At 43.5% G+C, this 19,527-nt stretch overlaps 1 protein-coding gene across 1 annotated transcript in view; it reads left to right on the top strand.

Annotated features, from left to right (window-relative positions):
* AGPS (alkylglycerone phosphate synthase) overlaps positions 1–19,527 on the top strand; it is a 531,881-nt gene that overhangs the window by 253,697 nt on the left and 258,657 nt on the right. The window contains exons 9-10 of the mRNA XM_030208991.1: positions 3,240–3,365; positions 12,023–12,131. Of these exons, the coding sequence (XP_030064851.1) occupies positions 3,240–3,365; positions 12,023–12,131 (235 nt within the window). The remainder of the gene's footprint in view (positions 1–3,239; positions 3,366–12,022; positions 12,132–19,527) is intronic.

Raw genomic sequence — 19,527 nt, 5'->3', positions numbered from 1 at the left:
GTGGGCACTGGAGCAACCAGTCTCTGTTGTTATGTTTGGCCCTAGTATATGCACGTTTGATTGTTTTGCGCGGATAATTTCTTTGCAGCAATTTAGCCCCAAAAGCCTCTGAATGTGCTTTATAGTCCGCATCTGTTGTTAGCAATAAAAAGACGCCATCGCCATCTTAGTTTGACAACACAAGGGAATATATGCACACACATTTGAGGCAGTTATCGGGTAAGCCACCAGCTATATAGAATGAATGCAAAGTACAATGATGTTTCTTAAGAAGTTTACAGCCCTTTTTTCTCTCTTTTATACAACAGAATTGGTGACTCCCCCTTGATAAAGTTAACACGAAACGGGGACCTGTCGGGGTTTATGAGTGCACCAACCTGCCTAAGCTAAGTGCTGTGTACATTTTGATTATATTGAGAGTGCTGTATTGATTAACAGTCATAAATGAGTGATAAGAAGAGGTCGGTGGAGGTTGTGTCAATGATTAAATAATGAACACGAGTTAGGTATTCACCTAATGAGTGAAAAAATTTTTTTCGTGTCAAATATATGAGACTCCACTTCACTTTACAGTATTTACTGAGCCTCTATGCAGATTGCATTTGCATTCATATACTTTGTGTATATTGTGTTTGTGATTTTCCACACTCGACAGAGTGTAGGCTCTTATTTGTTTTGGCAGTATTTCTAGAATAAGCAGCATAAAATGTATTATACTGTTTTGGGATCTTGCCAGGTACTTGTGACCTGGATTGGCCACTGTTGGAAACAGTATGCTGGTTTAGATGGACCTTTGGTCTGTCCCGGTATGGCAAAACTTATGTACCTATATGCACTTATGATGGCTTTACTATAATTAATTTCGAAATGAAGGATTCCAAACTCCACTGAGTCCCAAAAAACACGTACCTCCAACACAGTGCTGTGTTTCATCTCTCAGCGCTTCATCAGGGAGAATTAATGCAAATCAGTCTTTTACTGTGCTGCCTTCCTGATTTGGGGTTCCACCTTAGGAGTCAGCACCCAAAAACAAGATATAGGTGTCATCGTGGACAATGTTCTGAAATCTTCTTTGATCTAAGTTTGGGTAACTCTGGAGTGGATAATAGCTTTTCAGATGAATCCTCCTCTTCCGGTGTGTTATCATCTAATTTTTTAGAGAGACGCCCCAGGCAGCGTTCATATTCCAAAGGCAAACACTTACGGCTCCACCTAAAAAAATTAGGTGGTAGCACACTGGAGGAAGAGGATTTATGAATTAATAAAGACTGTTTTTCTTCACAAGGTCTGCTTCCTCTTTTGTTTCCCAATGAGAACACTTCTACATACTTTATGCAACTGTACATATAATTTGCCTTCAATCTAGCCACCCACATATTTATCCCAATGCTTTTATCTTAGCCATCTTATTTGCCTACATATCTCAACTTCAGTTGTCCCCTCTGCTGCCTCTTAAGATGCTTCTTCTTATTGTGCTGACATTGTGAACATCATATTTGTTATATGAATGTTCTGTCATGCTGCTATTATGATAAATCATTTGTATTCTGCTGATACATATTTCTGTTGTATGAATGTTGTGGTGTACTATTTTAATGTGTATAACTACTGATACTGTATCACTAGTTCTGTTGCTAGGTTTTAATTTGCCTATTTTCAAATTTAACATCATTTTTAACTTATTCTGTCGTTCGGTCATTTTATTAACGTTATACAGTTAATACAATGCAAGTTGTTTGTATCAGGTATACCTGTTGTACATTGCCTTGTGTGAATCTGTTCATGATGGTGGTTAATCATAATAAATAAATGAATTGTAACTGATATAAATTTTTATCAATGTTGGTCCAGTAAATCAGAGTCATTCTAGTTTATTTCAGCAGGAAATTTAGAAATGGAGGTTTTTTTTTGCAAATGTGTGTTTTTAGATTTAGGTGATCAGTAGAAGACGCTTTTAGTAGTATTGTTGGCTAATGGAATTGAACAAATTTGTTGTGACTTGGTAGTTAAATTGTTTTGTTCCTCATATTTTATTAGGGCAGATGGCCATAAACCTACTTGATACCCTGTTATAATATGTTCCCGTCTCTGGGGGGAAAAAGTGACTAAAGTAGTGGATTCAAGATGTTGAGAATGGCTGGTTTTTTTTTTTTTTTTCATGACATAGGTCCATACGCATTCTGAAAAAGTTACATGTTGGACTGTTGTATTACAAATTGTTTGCTCTAGCAGAATTCATTAAAAACTCATATATTTTTGTTCCTGCTGATTTAGTCACCTTTTCCCAGAGATAGTCAAATATCTGTGTGCTTATTTAAAAAAAAAAATAAAGCACTTTTAACCATATTTTTTATCAAATTGATCAATGCATGGTAATGGTTTCAAGTACAATATAAGGAATGTACTGCAGATGGCGGGCCTATAATATTTGTGAGACTGCTGAGCTTTCAAAATTATTTCAGTGGGACTACTTTTGCTTTTGCTGCAGTTTAAGGGCATCGATTCAAACTCAGGTGCTGTGCAGATGGCAAAGCTGCACTAATGTAGAAAAATGAGAAACAAGTGACTGTCTCTAATGCAGAAGAATGCACGACCTGAATCACAAATACAAGATGCCATTGCATACAGGAAGCTTGGCCAGATGGCTGTACATTAAAACACATCACTCCTTAAGAAAATTAAGTACAGACAATTTGTTGAAATCTTTTGTGGGCCTGCTGCTTGTCCCATTAAGATAGAAGGTAGAAGGAATAAGGTATTAGGGGGCTTGTTCAATAAAAGGGGTTTTCCCATAGGCATAGAATGGGGAAAAGTCCCTTCTTAATATGGGCCTAAGAGCTTTATTGATAGTGTTTAAATGGGGCTGACTGTTATTTAGATGTAGTCTGTTTTCCATATGTCTATGACTTGTATCTTTACGAACAGTGGGAGTGTTGGTGCTGAAATAAATCCATTGTGTTTGAGTGAGATGCTTGTTAGCAGTGTTCATTATAATAGAAAGTAATACTGTGAAAGTAGCCCTTTGCTACTTTTGCTTTAAATTGGAAGTGCCATTTTTCAAGAACAATCGGATTTCTGAAGAGAATGTTTTATCTATGTAAAATGTGCTGACTGAATTTCTTCCTCATAAGAGACAATTGAAAAGACAGAAAAACTGCTGTTAAAATGATATTTTTCTGTTTGTGTTGCATGACAGCATCAGCCCAATTGACATTGATTGCTTCCTAAAATATTTGCAGCTTGGAGAAAGTGGTTACTGTACAGGCCATGAACCAGATTCCATGGAGTTCAGTACTGTGGGAGGATGGGTGGCCACAAGAGCTTCGGGAATGAAAAAGAATATCTATGGAAACATCGAAGATCTGGTAAAGCTTTTACATATGTTATCTTTTACTGCAGGGAAAAATTAGCAGAAGATCTGAATGCTAGATTTCGTTTCTATGGTGGTGGTCTCAGAGGAAGAGAATCTGTTATGTGGTGATGTGTTCTCTGTTGGCCACCAGACTTCATTAAAAAGCCCTTCAATGTACATAATTTCTTTTATATAGAATAGTTTGGGGAGAAAATGCCTATTACTACCCTTTACTGGATCAACATCTAAGTTTAAGTCTTACAAGCTTTTGGGCAGCTTCAGAAGGAGAAAGTGAACCTTTTTGTAGAAGTCTGAAATTTCATGGTACTGTTATGTTGGCCAATGAATGGTTTCGTGCTGCCTGTATTAGTAAGGGGTATCTATACAGCTGTGCATCAATTCTTGTGTAAGAATTCTAACTCATCAGATTAAATATACAAATGTGTATATTAAAAGCATATATTTAAAATCACATATTGTAAGTTTAAAAAATATCTAGTAATCGATTCCTGTTATATTGAGGTACTGAATATCTGATGCTAAACTTAACTGATGCTGAGTCACATTAAAATTATTCTGGTTGTGACAGAGAACTGTGTGCCCTCAGGAGGACAATAACTTGTATATTTTATCTTGTTGTCTCTTGTGAGTTCCTTGTACTTGATTATCTTTTTGGTAAGGATTTTGGGAAGCTGTTTTTGGAGTAGGCATCTCTTCATAGTTCAGTAAAGGAGACAGCATTAGTAGGCAGCAAGACTTGAATTTCAGAGAGAATAGTTTAGATGTAAAAGGACTTTTGAAAATCTTTTTTATTTCTAAGGGAGTGTAATGCTGTGTTTTAACAGCATATATCTGCATGTAACTATCCCTCAAAGCCACTGGTCCCCAGACTCTGTCCTTAAGATCCTTTACTATATCTATCCAGAATATTCACAATGGATATTTGCACATGGTTGATGGTAGAACCAGGTTCGTTTACCTTTCTCTGTCAAAAAAATGGGATGAAGTCCGTCATGCAACTGAGTGTTGATTTTTCTGAACATGCATAGAAAATCCTGCACAATGACAACTTCATTAGATCTCTTGGTCTCTTTATTTATGCTTTAACATGGATGTGTTATTGTACTGTTACTCTTTTGCTGTATTCTGAAACTTTGATAGATTTATTCTGTTTTCTTTTCACTGCTCACTGGTTCTTCTCTGCCACCCCCCCCCCCCCCTTTAAAGAAAAGAGACCTCTTCTCCAACCTGCTGTGCTCCATGGCGGATTCAAGCATTACAATTGCGGCTGAAAAATGCCTACCATAGACTTCTGCAAGTGTCTGGATCCTGACTGCAATGTACAAACAGTGTCTTTGCCTTCAGAAATGAGACTTCCTCAAAGAACGTGGATCTGTGCTAAAGGAAGAGGTGCCATGGCTGGATGTGGGACACAGGCTCCAGTGTTGGAATCATCAGTGCCTAAGTAGTCATCCAAGTTGTTGGCTTACACGGCAGCCCCTACATTGGTGCTGAAGGCCTGGAGAGACATATCTTTGTTGGTCCTGGCACCATCTTGGTCTCCATTAACACAAGTCAGCCACCTCTGCATGTTCAACTCAGTGCGAGAGGTTTTGGAGGAAGAGTTATTCATATTGGTTCCTGAAGAAGGCATCTCTTCACTGGGACACTCCTCAGTGCAGCAGGCACAGTAGTTCCCAAGGTGGACAAAGCTGGTGTCCAGATGGTCAAGAAGGCATTTTATGATCACTGTAATGAAAGTGCTGCTGAAGGTGGTCTGAAGACAATTGCCTTTTCTAAATGGCAAGTTTCCAGCCAGCTGCTTCTTCAAAGTTCTAGTAGGGAAGACATTGTTTATGTGTACCATACATGCACTAGTTTGCTTAATAGTTCTTTTATACCTTGTATCATAAAACTGTGATTTACAATAATACGTATGCATTAGTTGTGACCATGGTTTACAAAATGTTTATCATTGCATTGTCTTTGGAATCTGAAATCATTCACTCAAATGCTCCCTGAAGGTGAGAGGGATAATTTCTTGGACCAACTTTGAATGCACCACTGTGGAAAATATCAGATCCACATATGAGTATTTGACAGTTCATCCAGAACATAGTAGCCACAGGGATAAGAAGAATGACCTCATAAAAGCCATCAGGCCTCCATGAAATATGCCCGGCACTTGAGAGAACCCATTGTGGTGAAGGTTGAAAGTAATGGTTGACTTGATAAAGGACATTGCTTCACCCTGATAGCTTCTCATCAAGTCATAGTAGAGCTGGAGCGCATATTAGGAAGCAGTGCTTCCCATACAAAAAGCACTTCTACCATAGGAAACCTACCAGCAGTATCAGAAACAAAGGCAGCAATTGTAACAGCAGTAATAGAAGTCCTATGCCAGAGAAAGGAGGATTCTTCCAAATCCCCAACTCAAGCCTAAATGTTTGGTTTTCAAACATAAACAGTATAGTTAGTCCTTCCCACGTGCCATGGATTTGATGGGAAGAAGAATCCAACTTCTGCTTGTTGTGGTAGGTGCCAATGAGTGAATTTTGGATACTAACAGCCAGGATTTTGATGAAGCTTTTTTAGTAGCCAGTGAATCCTGCCTTCCTTGTCATCAAGCAGATGCAGCCATTACAGATGGGTTGTGTCCAGCAGAGGGAGATAGAGAGCACACTTTTTTCAGTGCCTCATACCAGCTTGCTCCACTGCCTTTCTTCAGTATTCTCTATCTCCCCTAGCAGAGTGGCTGCAGCTTCTTCGAGCTCCATCTAAAATCTGCCTGGAGGTTGCTCCTGTGCTTTTGCCAGTTGTTAGCAGGGGTGTTGGAGGCTATAGCAGCTTCACTTTAAAGGCACATAGGTTCGCCCTTTCCCTGCCTCACCCATACCTCTGTGGATGTGGACACATTGCTTAGCTTTCCCTGCCTTTCCCACTCACCTGAGCCTCTGGAGTTCTATTTACCTCTGCTTTCCTCACAGCGTTTAAAAAAAAAAAAAAAAGGAACAGAGGTTTTTCCTTGCCTTTTTCTGTGGGACCGGAGCTGTGATACTCGGTCCAGTGAGGTAAGAGTGTTTTCTGACTCCTCCGGGGTGGACCCGTGATCGGGGCGATTTGGCGCGAACCGCCATTTTGAATTTAACCGCCGTTTTCGGCGATGGCTGCGGAGACAGTAAAGCGCTGTTCCAAGTGTGGCAAGCGCAGATCAGCAGCGGGGCTCTGTAAATCGTGCTGTACAGACGTTAGAGCCAGCCCGAGCATGGCAAGCGACGATTCTTCGCGCTCTGAGCAGGCAGCGGACGCCATTTTGAATTTACCACATGGCGCGACCTCCGCTGAGATGGAGAGTCCTAAGCCCGTTGGGAGGCCTCGGAGTGAGGCTTATATGAGAGCTACTAGCCCCGGCAGAGATCCGGGTGCCCAGGGTGAGTTTTTCTCCCCTGATTTTGTCTTATTAATGCATAAAGCATACATGCTTAAACGAGCTCTCCCACAAAGCCCTGCAGGGGCCTCTTCTAATGCCCCCCCCCCCCCCCCCCCCCCCCCCGGTGGATTCTAGCCTGGGTATGCCCTCTGAGGCGTTTTTCCCTGATAATTGGCAGAATATGAAGCGCAGAAGGGCTCTTTCCCCTTCAGAGAGTGCTGCACCTCCATTTTCCCCCCTGTGGTCGGGCTGCGAGGATTCGGAGGACTCTGGCAGGCCTTCATGGTCTGAGGAGCCAGAGTCTGGTGCAGAAGTGACTCAGGATCTGGACGATCCCTCCGCAGTGAGGATTTTCCACAGTGATGAGCTGCCAGCGCTTATTTCTGATGCCCTGCAGGCTCTCTCTATTGAGGACCCTGCCAGTGGCACAGCCTCCTCTGTGAATCCTAGGATGGCTAGTACCACAAAGCCTGCTCGAGCCTTTCCTTTGCATGACTCCATCCAAGAGCTTATTTCGGCTCAATGGGCTGAGCCCAAGGGACCTTTGAAAGTTTCCAGGGCTATGGAGCAATTATACCCTCTGAGTAAGGAGCATATGGCTTGCTTTGCTATGCCTAAAGTGGATGCCCTAGTCACAGCTGTGACAAAGAGAGAGACACAATGTGAATCTGCTGTAATAAATAAAGATAAAGAATTCCAGAAATAAGTCACCTTAAAAGAGAACATAGAATTAAATATTCTCCAAAACTGAACCCCTTTAGATGAAGGTGAGCAAAGCAGTAGTTGACTGCAAGCAGCAGGAATGCCTAAATAGCGGAACCATTATTAAATTGATCACGTTGTCTTCTGTGGTGTGTTTGGACTGAATTCTATTATATATAGTGTTCCTTTCTAAGTATATTTTAAATTTTACTTTTAATCTGTATACCACTTCGACCTGTGCATTTGATTAAATGATATATTAGGCTTATAATAAACATAGAACAATTTCTTGCTGGATTGCAAATAACTGATGTCATGATGGTGCATCAGATCAGAGCTGTGGCATGCAGGGCTGTGCCAACCCGGTACGCGGGGTAAGCACCGCAGGGGGGCGCCTGCCTTCAAGGGCGCCGCGCCAGCCGCGGCTCAAAAAAACAAAAACAAAACCTTACTGCGTTGGCGCATCAGCGCCTATGCGCATGCGCTGCTGCTTTCTTCCCGCTGGCAGCGCTCGACTCTTTGGCACCGCCCCAGGTCCCTCCCATCCTCTCTCCTTCTCTTGGTAGATTCAATCTGTCTTTCCACCACCTACAGGTCAGCGGAACCAAATTCTGCCGGGGAGGGGGAGTGCGGTGAGAGCTGCTCTTTTTTTCCCCTGTGTTCACCTCCATCCCCCCGCCCTTATTCAGGGCAGGGTTTGTTCAGCCATCTCATAGTTTGTCCTTTCCTCTCCCACTCCTCCTCCCCTGTTCACGGCTGGTCTCTCCCTCTTCTTCCTACTAGTAGAGAGAGAGAGGGCGGGGAGTGTGTGGCAAACTCTCCTCTTGCACAGGAAGCTGAGCTGCTTTTCCATCCCTGCCGGCTCGAGAAAAGGGGGAAGACTAGCTGCCAGGCTGAGGTAAGCTTTAGTTTGTCATGCACTCAGCTTTATCATTCTGGCGTGCTTGGGTTTTTGTTTTTTTTTAATGTATTTATAGGTTATATTTCCCCTTCCCTGTTACGTTGAGAAGACCGCAGAGCGTGGTAGTTCTTTCTGTTTTTCCCCTACCCACTCTATCCCTCAGTACTCCTCTGTGGTTAAACCACTTTAATAGCCACTCTCAGGTGACTGTATTTCTTTTGGTATGACGTTGATATGAACCTCCCCTTTTTCCTGCAACCTTAAGTAGGCTGTGGAGTTCTTGTTGCTTTTGTTTTTCTGTCTGGGTCTGCCCCCTTTCCTAGACTTCATTTCTCCCTGGCAGAGAGGGTTAAATGACTGTGGTCATTTTTGGCTTTTTTTTTCTGTGGCCTTTATAGCCCTTCCCCTTTATATTTCAGACAGAGTCCAAGATGTGGAGTTGGACTTTTGTGTATGAAGTATCTATTAAACTCTTTCTCCCGACTACCTCCCCAAATAGGATTCCCTGGGAGGGCTTCATAGTCTTATTTAAGGTGAAAAGTACTTGGCTTGAGCCTGAGAGGCCTTTGTTTTTCTTGGCCACCTCATAGTGTGAGTCCTGCATTTCCCCCCTTTTCCAGAGCACAAGCTTCCTCCCCACTATCGCACATCTGTGGGAAAAGCTCAGTGGAACCTCTTGCCCATCTTCTAGACTGAATGAATAAGCAGCCTATAAAGTAAGGGGGTGCCTGGTGTAGCGACGGAGGGGTAAGTCACACCATTTTTTCCTCTTCTCCGGACCCCTACGTCTAGCGCTGTTCTGTTGCAGCAGGGCCTGGCACCAATTAACCCATTGACAAAAACATTGGGCTGGAACCCCCCCTCCCCCAAATGAGATGGCATAAAAAAACATGAACAGCAGCATTAAAGCAGGAGAAAAGCTAAAATTTCACTGAAGCTTTGCATAATATTCTTTCAGAAATCAAAACTATCTCTTAGGAAACCATTGCAGAAGCAAACCAACTAATATAGTTACTAGTGAATAAAGAAATCAAAATAATTTAGAAAAGGAAAGCCAAAATGAAAAATCCATGTGAAGTTAAAATCAAATGTTTTTGGGAGATCTGAGCAATTTGAAGAATCTAATGGAAGGTCTACTTGAGTAAAAATCTCATTAAAAGGTACAACTTTGTGCCCAAAACTATCTTAGAAATATCTGAGGAACTAGATCAAAGTAGCACAGGGGGGCAGGGTGGGAGAAGAGGGAGAAGAGAGAAAGGAGATGCCACATGGGGGGGGGGGGGGTGCCAACTGATAGTCTGCAGGGGGGCACCAGAGACCCTAGGCACGGCCCTGGTAGCATGGTCATTTCTGCTTCCTAGTGATCAGGGTGGTTTGTAGGGCTGGCACTTCGTTTTCCATTCGTATCTTAACTTCTCCCTAGTGTCGACTATATTTCCTAAATAGATAGCGCATTTGGAAAAGCAGTTCTACAAAACCCATTCATTTGACAGCTCCCCTAAATTGAATTTTTGTGTTGGCCCTCACAGTCCAGTACCAGGGCACCCTTAATGCAACCACTGGTTATGGAAGCCCTCACAAGTGGGCTGATTTTCATTTTGGAAGTTGATAGAAAATAAACTACAGTTGCTTACCTGTAAGAGGGCTTCTTCATAAAGAGGATAAATTGGATATACAACCCTTTCTATTTTCCTAGGGAGTTGATTCCTAAGCTGTATAGACAGATTGAGGAGGCTGGTGGGTGTTGCTGACCCAGAACTCCTGCACATACTCAGAAAAATCTCTTTCTAAGTTGTTAAAAGTGGTGGATATTCATTCAGAGCTGTTGTCTGCCACTTATATGGTAGTTCTATTACAGGGTTTCAAGTCTGTTCTATAAAGAAAAGTAGGTGCTTACTTTTCTTTGTGGAGTATTAGATAAAGTGGCTAAATGTGCTTACATTTAAGGCATGAATCCACAACCAAACATCTACCAACTTAATTGTTGGATTCTGTATTGACATTATTTATTATTTGGACCGTCAGAGGTGGCTTTTTTCACATGACCATACTAAACTCGGTTGATCATGGCTCACCACAGATCGTCACAGGTCCTTATTATTTTGTCCAACTTTAAACACACTCAAACAACTTCTCTGTGAGGAAAGTCTAAAGCGGCTAGGGCTGTTCAGCTTGGAGAAAAGACGGCTAAGGGGAAATATGATAGAGGTCTATAAAATAATGAGTGGAGTGGAACGGGTAGATGTGAATCGTTTGTTTACTCTTTCCAAAAATACTAGGACTAGGGGGCATGCGATGAAGCTATAAAGTAGTAAATTTAATACGAATTGGAGAAAATGTTTCTTCACTCAACATGTAATTAAACTCTGGAATTCATTGCCAGGGAATGTAGTAAAAGCAGTTAGATTAGCGGGGTTTATAAAAGGTTTGGATAGCTTCCTAAAGGAAAAGTCCATAGACCATTATTAAAATGGACTTGGGGAAAATCCACTGCTTATTCCTAGGATAAACAACATAAAATGTTTTGTACTTTTTTGAGATCTTGACAGGTATTTATGACCTGGATTGGCCACTGTTGGAAACAGGATGCTGGGCTCCATGGACCTTTAGTCTGTCCCAGTATGGCAGTACTTATGTTCCATTGAGTAATGGCTATAATTGCTGCCTCTGCAGCATTCTCAAGTCTAGTTAACATAGCAACTATTGAGGCTCAGCCAGGAAACTGTACCTGGGCCTTTGAATACTAGTTATGGGGCTGACTCAATGGCTTCATTTTATTAGTAGATTTTTTTTTTGTAGAAACTGCATGATCTATTTTTATTCTGGTTTAGTTTATTTACTATACTGTTTTTTTTCAGCACATCTAAGCTTGTGCTTACTTATTGCTGCCACCTTTCTAACAGTCATTTAAACTCAGTATAAAGACTTTCAGCTGTTTCCCTAATTCTTTCTCTTGATACTTTTGTCAGTGCTACAACCATTGTGGCTTTATGTTCTGTATCAGTGGTCCTTGAACCATTGTTCTGTGTTACAGCAGTATCGTATGAAACACACCAGCACTGATGGAAGGTAGTTAATCTCAGGTCCTGCTTATGTTATCTCTTCTGGTATAAAACTACTAGTATCTGTGACTTTGCTTTACAAAACTACAATGCCATAGATTGTGAAAATTCTGGGCAGTGTGGTTCATCAATCATAAAGAAGTTCACCAGTTAACAGCTGGCCACCAGCTGTTTACACTTCTTATCTTTAACTAAAAGCAGTATTGTGTAGACAGTGATAGATACACCCTGGGTTGAAAGGCTATTTGCTTGATCCCTTGTTGGGAGGTCTTGTGTCTTAAGATCTGAATTACCCTTCTGATCTACCTTAAACAGATGAAGGAGGAAGGGGAAAGAAATTTTAATAGACATATTGTAGTTTGTAATAAAGATGAGAGATTTGCTTATGTTTTATTTTCTGTAATATTTAGAGTAAGAGGATTGATTTGAAGTATTGAGTTAGCACCCATACGTGTGATGTGCTATTTTTTCTTTATACAGTAGTAATCATAGTGGCTTTCATTAATCATTCACAACACTTTATTTTAAACAAGGATATAAATTGATCAATAATTTGTGTATTATGTGTATTACAGGTTGTTCATATAAAAATGGTAACACCAACTGGTGTAATAGAAAAAAGCTGTCAGAGTCCTCGTATGTCAACTGGGCCCGATATTCATCATTTCATCCTGGGATCTGAAGGTGAAAACCCATCACAGATGCAGTAATTGAGATGAAAATATTTTTCCAATGAAATTCAGCATGTATTTGTGACAGAATCACTAAGATACATCCTTTTATTTATACCTTTAGGTAAAATAGCTGTAAAATATGCGTTTTATATCTTTGAATACTCTTCTTTCTAGGTTGACTGATGGTCTGGGCCACTGTTCTTATCTGTATCTGACTCTTACTCTAGTACTATCTTAATACAGGATAAGGAAAATGAAGTATAACCACAATGGTTGTGTTCATATTATATTTTATTCTAATCAAATATGAAAAAGTCTTATGTTAAGAGTAGGAGCTGGCAGTAATATTTTGATATGCCAAGAGTCCATAGGCAGGGCAATTGCCAGTGAATCCACATTAACTTCAGCTTCTTGCTGGGCCCCTCTTGCTACCTGCCCACAACCACAGATGGCCTGGAAAGAACAACACATTTTGCCGCCTCTTGCTTCTGACCTTCAACAATGCCAGCAGTGCTGCTGCTGTTGTGGGTACTGACAAGCACTGGAGAATCTGTCAGCCATATGTGAGGCAAAGTGAAGGATGGGGTGGTGGTCTCCCAGCAGCTCAATAGCACTTCCATAGCATCCCACAGATCAATCCAGAGACTTGTGGGTTATGTCCCTCTGCCAGCAGGTGGAGACAGAGAGAACTTCAGAAGTTTACTATATGTGGTCATGTGCACCCACCTTAACCTCAGTATTCTCTCTATCTAGCAGGTGTGTGGTCATAACCGTGTAGCTCTGGATTGCTTGGCTCCTGGCCAGGTCCGGTAGAGCTTTTGGGATTGAGGCGGCCCAGGCTTAGAGTCTAGGTGTACACTTGGTGCGCCATCCCTCCCTTCCTCCCCCCATCAGTCCCCTCCAAGTCTGTCTTTGAGGTACCTTGACTGAGATTTGCTCTGGCTCCTTCTTCTGCCTCTTATTAAAAAAAAAAAAAGCAGCATTTCACAGCCTGCTCACATTAGCGCAGCGGGCTTGTGCCGGTTTATAGACCTGACTGTGGCGTGAGGGGATCAAACTTGCCTCTGGTAGCAGATTCTCAAAGTGGGGTGAGTAATTTTATGATAGCAGGGTCTCATCAGTGCGGCTTCCGATGTGGGAACTGGGGAGCAGCATCGGGTGTTTGTTCCTACTGTTCCCACGCAGGCCCGCCGACCGCTGTGCCACTGGATGCCGCTGGGCAGCCTGAAACCGGGGAGCATACTGTCCTCCCAGACCATTCTGCTGGGGGCATGGTGGAGTAGTGGAGTTTTCTTTGTTGCGCGCCTGCAGGCGTCTTCCTTTCCACTGCATTGTGTGGAGAGGCTGAGGCACCGGGGTTCCATGAAGGGCCCGGTTTGACTGTGATGCTATAAGTTTTTAGTGCTGGCCATTCTGAAGCTGTGGCTGGGGGAGCAGGGGTAGATTCCCCCCTTTTCTTGCTCCAGATTTGGTACCTTTGCGGAGTATGGCCTTTCTGATGAAGAAACCTGAGGGACTCACAGTGGGAGTCCTCAGGTCTCCCGCAGCATCCCAAGCGACTGCGGCACTGGGGACCATGAGACTGGTCTGTGGCTTCCCCAAGCTTAATGACTGCAATTTGGCAGGTAATGATTATACTGTGAGTGTTTTATTGAGGATAATGGCTGTGCCTCCTCTTGCAGTTGAGCATTAATAATATTTCTGTCTTGCTTTACCCTCACTTGGTACCCTTCTTGAGGTGGTTTATGGTTTGTGTGTACCCTCTTGCAGTTGAGCACTAAGAATATTTCGGTCTTGATTTACCTCTGATTGGTACCCTCCTCAAGGTGGTTTATGGTTTGTGTGCAACATAAAAGGAAGGGAGAAAGAGATCAGGATTAGGGAAGATCCTCCTCTAGGTTTTTCACTCTTTCCCTTTCTCAGAGCATGGCAGTACAGATGGTGTTCGGTTTAGTTAGGCTTAGTGCTGTTGAATCCATGTTTCTGGGAGAAATGTTACATTTTGAGTTAATTTCTGGGGCTGGTGCACTCTTCCCAGGTTTCTCTTGGTCTCCATGGTAATCCTGAAGCCCTCTGTGTTGACATGGTGACATTTTCTCCGGGTGCAGTGTTTACATTAAAATAGTTTAAACAACCAGCCGAGAGTAGCACAGAGCTCTAGAAGTGCTGCGTCACGTGCCGCTGCAGCTTGCTATCTGTAGTGCACAATGGTGCAAACAGCCATATTCTGCTACACCATCTAGCTCTGGTTCTCAGCCACACTTGTTAGCTACAGTGTGCAGCCAGTTCTAGTGCACAGCCACACCAGCCAATTCTTGACCCTCTCTGCAAGAAGTTAGCTCTGGCTTAGACATCGGACAGCTGACGTGGCTTCCAACTCACATTTAGCAAGCTACCTTTTAAAAGTAATCTTGTGCTTGGAGATGATCCAGGGAAGTTGGGTAAAGACCTGAGGGACTCCCAAGTCTCAGAGCTTGCCAGAGGATGAGTCTAAAGATTTTTTTACATCTTCTCAGTTTAGTCGTAGCTTTCGTGAGGCCACGTGCTCCAGGCCTGGAAAACCACTTTCAGGGTTTCTGCTTTCACTAGGATAGACCATCTTGCGTGCTGGCAGAATGAGCTTGGCTTCAGCTCCAGGTATACCTATACCTAATTCATCTCCCAATGATGGGGTCTCTGTTCACTCCCTGGGTTTCGTAATAGCAGGACTCCTTTGTGGGTTTCATGAGAAGTGGACCAGAATTGCCTCAGAGCAATGGGTCTTGGATTTCTAACGCAGGGTTACAATCTGAAGTTCTCCTATTTCCCTGCAGATTTTTATTGGATTCTCCATGCAAGCTCAAGCCCAAATATCAGGCAGTTTATGCCACCTTGCAAACATTTCTTCATTTAGGCATGGTCAGTCTGTCCCCAGTTGCATTTGGGGGAATGGGAAGTAGTTGTTCCCTTTACTTTGTACTTCCAGTCATGGCGCTTCCTTCCAGCTGAGCTTAGACGTCATAAGAGTCTAGAGTGTTTAAGGTTCAATGTTTCACAATGGACACTTTGCAGTATGTAATAGTTTGTCTAGAGAGGAGAGTTTCTAACTTCCCTGGATCTCAAGGAAAGTGTGCTTTCATATTCCCAGTGCACCTTCCCGCAGAAGAATATTATCAATTTATGACCTTGAGGGGCATAATTGAAAGGGGCGCCCAAGTTTTCCTGAGGACGTCCTCGCAGGACGTCCCGGCAAAGGGGCAGGGAAACCCGTATTATCGAAATAAGATGGGTGTCCATCTTTCGTTTTGATAATACAATCAGGGATGCCCAAATCACGACATTTAGGTCGACCCTAGAGATGGTTGTCCCCGATTTTCGGCGATAATGGAAACCGAGGACGCCCATCTCAGAAACGACCAAATCCAAGCCACTTGGTCGTGGGAGGAGCCAGCATTCCTAGTGCACTGGTCCCCCTCACATGCCAGGACACCAACCAGGCACCCTAGGGGGCACTGCAGTGGACTTCAGAAATTGCTCCCAGGTAAATAGCTCCCTTACCTTGTGTGCTGAGTCCCCAAAACCCACTACCCACAACTGTACACTACTATCATAGCCCTAAGGGTGAAGGGGGGCACCTAGATGTGGGTACAGTGGGTTTGTGGTGTGTTTTGGAGGGCTCACATTGACCACCACAAGTGTAACAGGTGTGTGTGTGTGGGGGGGGGGGGGGGGGGGGCCTTTGTCCGCCTGCCTGAAGTGCACTGCACCCACTAAAACTGCTCCAGGGACCTGCATACTGCTGTCATTGAGCTGGGTATGATATTTGAGGCTGGCATAGAGGCTGGAAAAAATATTTTAAAAAATATTTTTTTGCAGCTGGGAGGGGGTTAGTGACCACTGGGGGAGTAAGGGGAGGTCATCCCCGTTTCCCCTCCGGTGGTCATCTGGTCATTTAGGGCACCTCTTTGTGCCTTTGTCGTAAGAAAAACAGGACCAGGTAAAGTCATCCAAGTGTTCGTCAGGGACGCCCTTCTTTTTTCCATTATCGGTTGAGGACGCCCATGTGTTAGGCATGCCCAAGTCCCGCCTTCGCTATGCCTCCGACATACCCTCGCGAACTTTGGTTGGCCCTGCGATAGAAAGCAGTTGGGGACGCCCAAAATCAGCTTTCCATTATGCCAATTTGGGCGACCCTGTGAGAAGGACGCCCATCTTGTGATTTGTGTCGAAAGATGGGCGCCCTTCTCTTTCGAAAATAAGCATTCATGTCTTTCAGCCTTCCCACATCACCAAGGTCATGCTGGTAGTGGCAGCTTTCCGTTGCGAGGATGTATTGCAATTTCATCCATACCTTGTGATTGGCTGATTTGCGACTCCCTCTGTCAAGACACTCTACTGATTTCATCCAGTATAGCTACTCTTCTTCAGTCCTTAGGATTGGTGATCAATTTCACCATGAGTCGGTTGTTTCTGGGAGGGACTTGGGAATTCCTTTCTTCCTTTTGCTCCTCAGCAACAGATGCCAACCCAAGTCAGGGTTTGTTTTTCCTACCAGGTCTGGGGTTCTGGGAATAGGTTCAAGTTCTGGGCGCAATGGTCTCCTTTTGGACATTCTCCCATATGCCAGAATCCACATCAGACCACTTCAGGGGTTCCTTCTCAGCTTTGTTGTCCTCTCTCTTGTTCTCTTCAAGCCAACTTTGCCTTAACAGGTGAATTCAACATCCTTCCTCTGACAATTCAGAAGTTCTCACTCTCTGGAGGCGGCTATCTTCAGCTTGTAGGCTGCTGGGCATGCCTTAGCTGGCTGCAACAGATTACGGATCTCTTCCATAAGACGAACAGTTGACCTCCTCAGTTGCCAGATGTGGAGTCGAGGCTGGCTTGTTTGACAGATTTCTTGTATGATTTGTTTCAGCATTGACTAAGCAGATGTCTTTAGCGGTCACAGCAGGTCATTTGATGTGGTTGCACCACTGGGTGACAGATGCAGTTTCAAACAGCGACTGGATAAGCTCCCTTTAAAGGGTAAGCGGTTGAGGACTCAGTGAAGATGATGAAAGATCTGGGTGACTCATAGACTTGGTATCTTCCTGAAGACATGTCTACAGATTCTTTTTGTTCGGGTCAGGCTCACCCTCATTTTAAAGAGACCAGGTACTATCATTCGGGGCAGCCTAGTTTTCTTCAGTGATCCAGGTTCAGTCTTAGCAGGGTTTCAGAACGCCTGACTTTGTCATTTCGAGATCCTCTGGAATTCTCCTGAAGGGGTGACAGGGCGCACAGTCCTGCCTTTTCTTCATAAGGTGGTTTCTGCCTTCCATTCCAATCAACCTTTGTCTCTTCCTGCTTCTTTGATGTTCTCCATGTACTCCTATACTATTTGGACGTGACCAGCGAGTTCCATTGGTCAGATCTTTGCCTCATGGTTTGCTCAGGACCTCAGGAAGATAATCTAGCTTCCAAAGCCACGTTGACTCGCCATTTTTAGATTAGCAGATTCAGATGTAGTGGGGCAATGTCTAGGGTGACCCACTAAGTAGAAATGACATCCTGCGTAGCCTCATGCACTGGAAAAGACTGAAGCAATCTTTTAGTGCTCATTAGTGCTCACCATTTAAAGATTGGCAGATGCTGCTGTGGCAGGATCAGAAGGAGACATATTCAGAACCTGGAGAGCCTTAGGTATACAGGAAGGCGGCTCCTTCTTACGAAACATCCACACTGCGGTGAGGTCATCAGATTCCTGACCTGCTGAGCAGAGATGACTCCTGGCATAGCCTCATGCTGTCCTCTTGCTAGTTGTACGGAAGGGGATATGGTTTTGAGAGTCGCGTTGGCTGAGGGAGGCTATTTCTTTGGCTGGCATCTCTATAAGACAGTCTCCACCATTGTGGTTGGCAGCACTTTCTTCCAGAACGTAGGTGACTTCCTTCTCCAAGTGCCGCCTAGCTTCCATGGCTGCCTTTTGCAGTTCGGTCTCTTGGTCCTCTGACCTGCCATGGATGTCTTTTGTAGATTGCCCACTTGATCTTCTGTCCTTCCCTTGCTAGGCATTGCAAGCTTGATGTGGCAGCGCTAGGCATTCCAGGCTTGACGTGGCAACGCATGTAGCCACGGCCTGTGGAGGATTGCTCCGGTCTCCTTAGGATATAGTGCCCTGCCCCACTTGAGGGCTGCTTTGGTACATCCCACAAGTCTCTAGATTGATCTGTGGAATTCTGTGGAAGATAAAATTAGTCCTTACTTGATAATTATCTTTACATTAGTCCTAACAGATCAATCCAGTGGTCTGCCCTTTGTTGTTCTTGGTTGAGTGTTTTCTTCTAGATGCTTCTGTTTCATCAGGTTCCTTCATTTGATCTAATTGCTTCAGTTTCATCAGGTTCCTTCGTTTGATTTTGGCTACAAAAACAAAACAAAAAAAAACGAGAAACAAAAAGAAAACCTTCTGTTGTTACCCTCCTGCAGGTGCGGTTGAGGAGTGTACCTGGGCTTTATGCAGGCAGGAGAGGGCTTACTGTTGGATTTCCTCTTTCTTCCACTGCTCTATTGACAATACTGAGGTTAAAGTTGCTGCACATGACTATGTATAGTAAACTTCTTAAGTTCTCTCTATCGCCACCTGCTGGCGAGGGACATAACCCACAAGTCTCTGGATTGATCTGTTGGGACTAATGGAAAGAAAATTATCAAGTAAGGACTAATTTTACCTTCTGAGCTGGGGGAAAGCTGCAAACAGCTGGTTTGCGTGTAGCTAGGGCTCTTCAGCTTGGAAAAGAGATGGATGAGGGGAGATAAGATTGAGGTCTACAAAATCCTGAGTGGTGTAGAAGTGCATCAATGTTTTACTCGTTCCAAAAATACAAAGACTAGGGCATACTCAAGGAAGTTACCTGGAAATTCTTTCAAAACAAATAGGAGTAAATATTTTTTCACTCAACGATTAGTTAAACTCTGGAACTCTTTGCCGGAGGAGGTGGTAACAGTGGTTAGCATATCTGGGTTTAAAAAGGTTTGGACAAGTTCCTGAAGGAAAAGTCCATAGTCTGTTATTCAGATGGACATGGGGAAGCCACTGCTTGCCCTAGGATTGGTAGCATGGAATGTTGCTGCTAATTGAGTTTCTGCCAGGTACTTGTGACCTGGCTTGACCATTGTTTGGAAACAGGATACTGGGCTAGATGGACCATTGTTCTGACCCAGTATGCCCACTCTCATGTTCACATTTGCATCAAACTTGTCCCTGGTTCACCACTAGCTGGAAGAAGCCTCAACTACATCTTGAACCAGTGTTGAAGGCTTCACAAGGTTAGAAGCTACTCACCTCAATACTATTGTTTCACCGTAGCCATAAATTTAAAAATATCCTATATAATAATTTGTACCTCTAACTTTGTCTGGCTGGCTGTCTGGGTTTGTAACAT

This window comes from Microcaecilia unicolor, chromosome 7 (genome assembly GCF_901765095.1).
Source record: "Microcaecilia unicolor chromosome 7, aMicUni1.1, whole genome shotgun sequence".
Lineage (NCBI taxonomy): Eukaryota > Metazoa > Chordata > Amphibia > Gymnophiona > Siphonopidae > Microcaecilia > Microcaecilia unicolor.
Note: the sequence above shows the minus strand (reverse complement) of the source record. Positions and strands in the feature narration are given on the sequence as shown.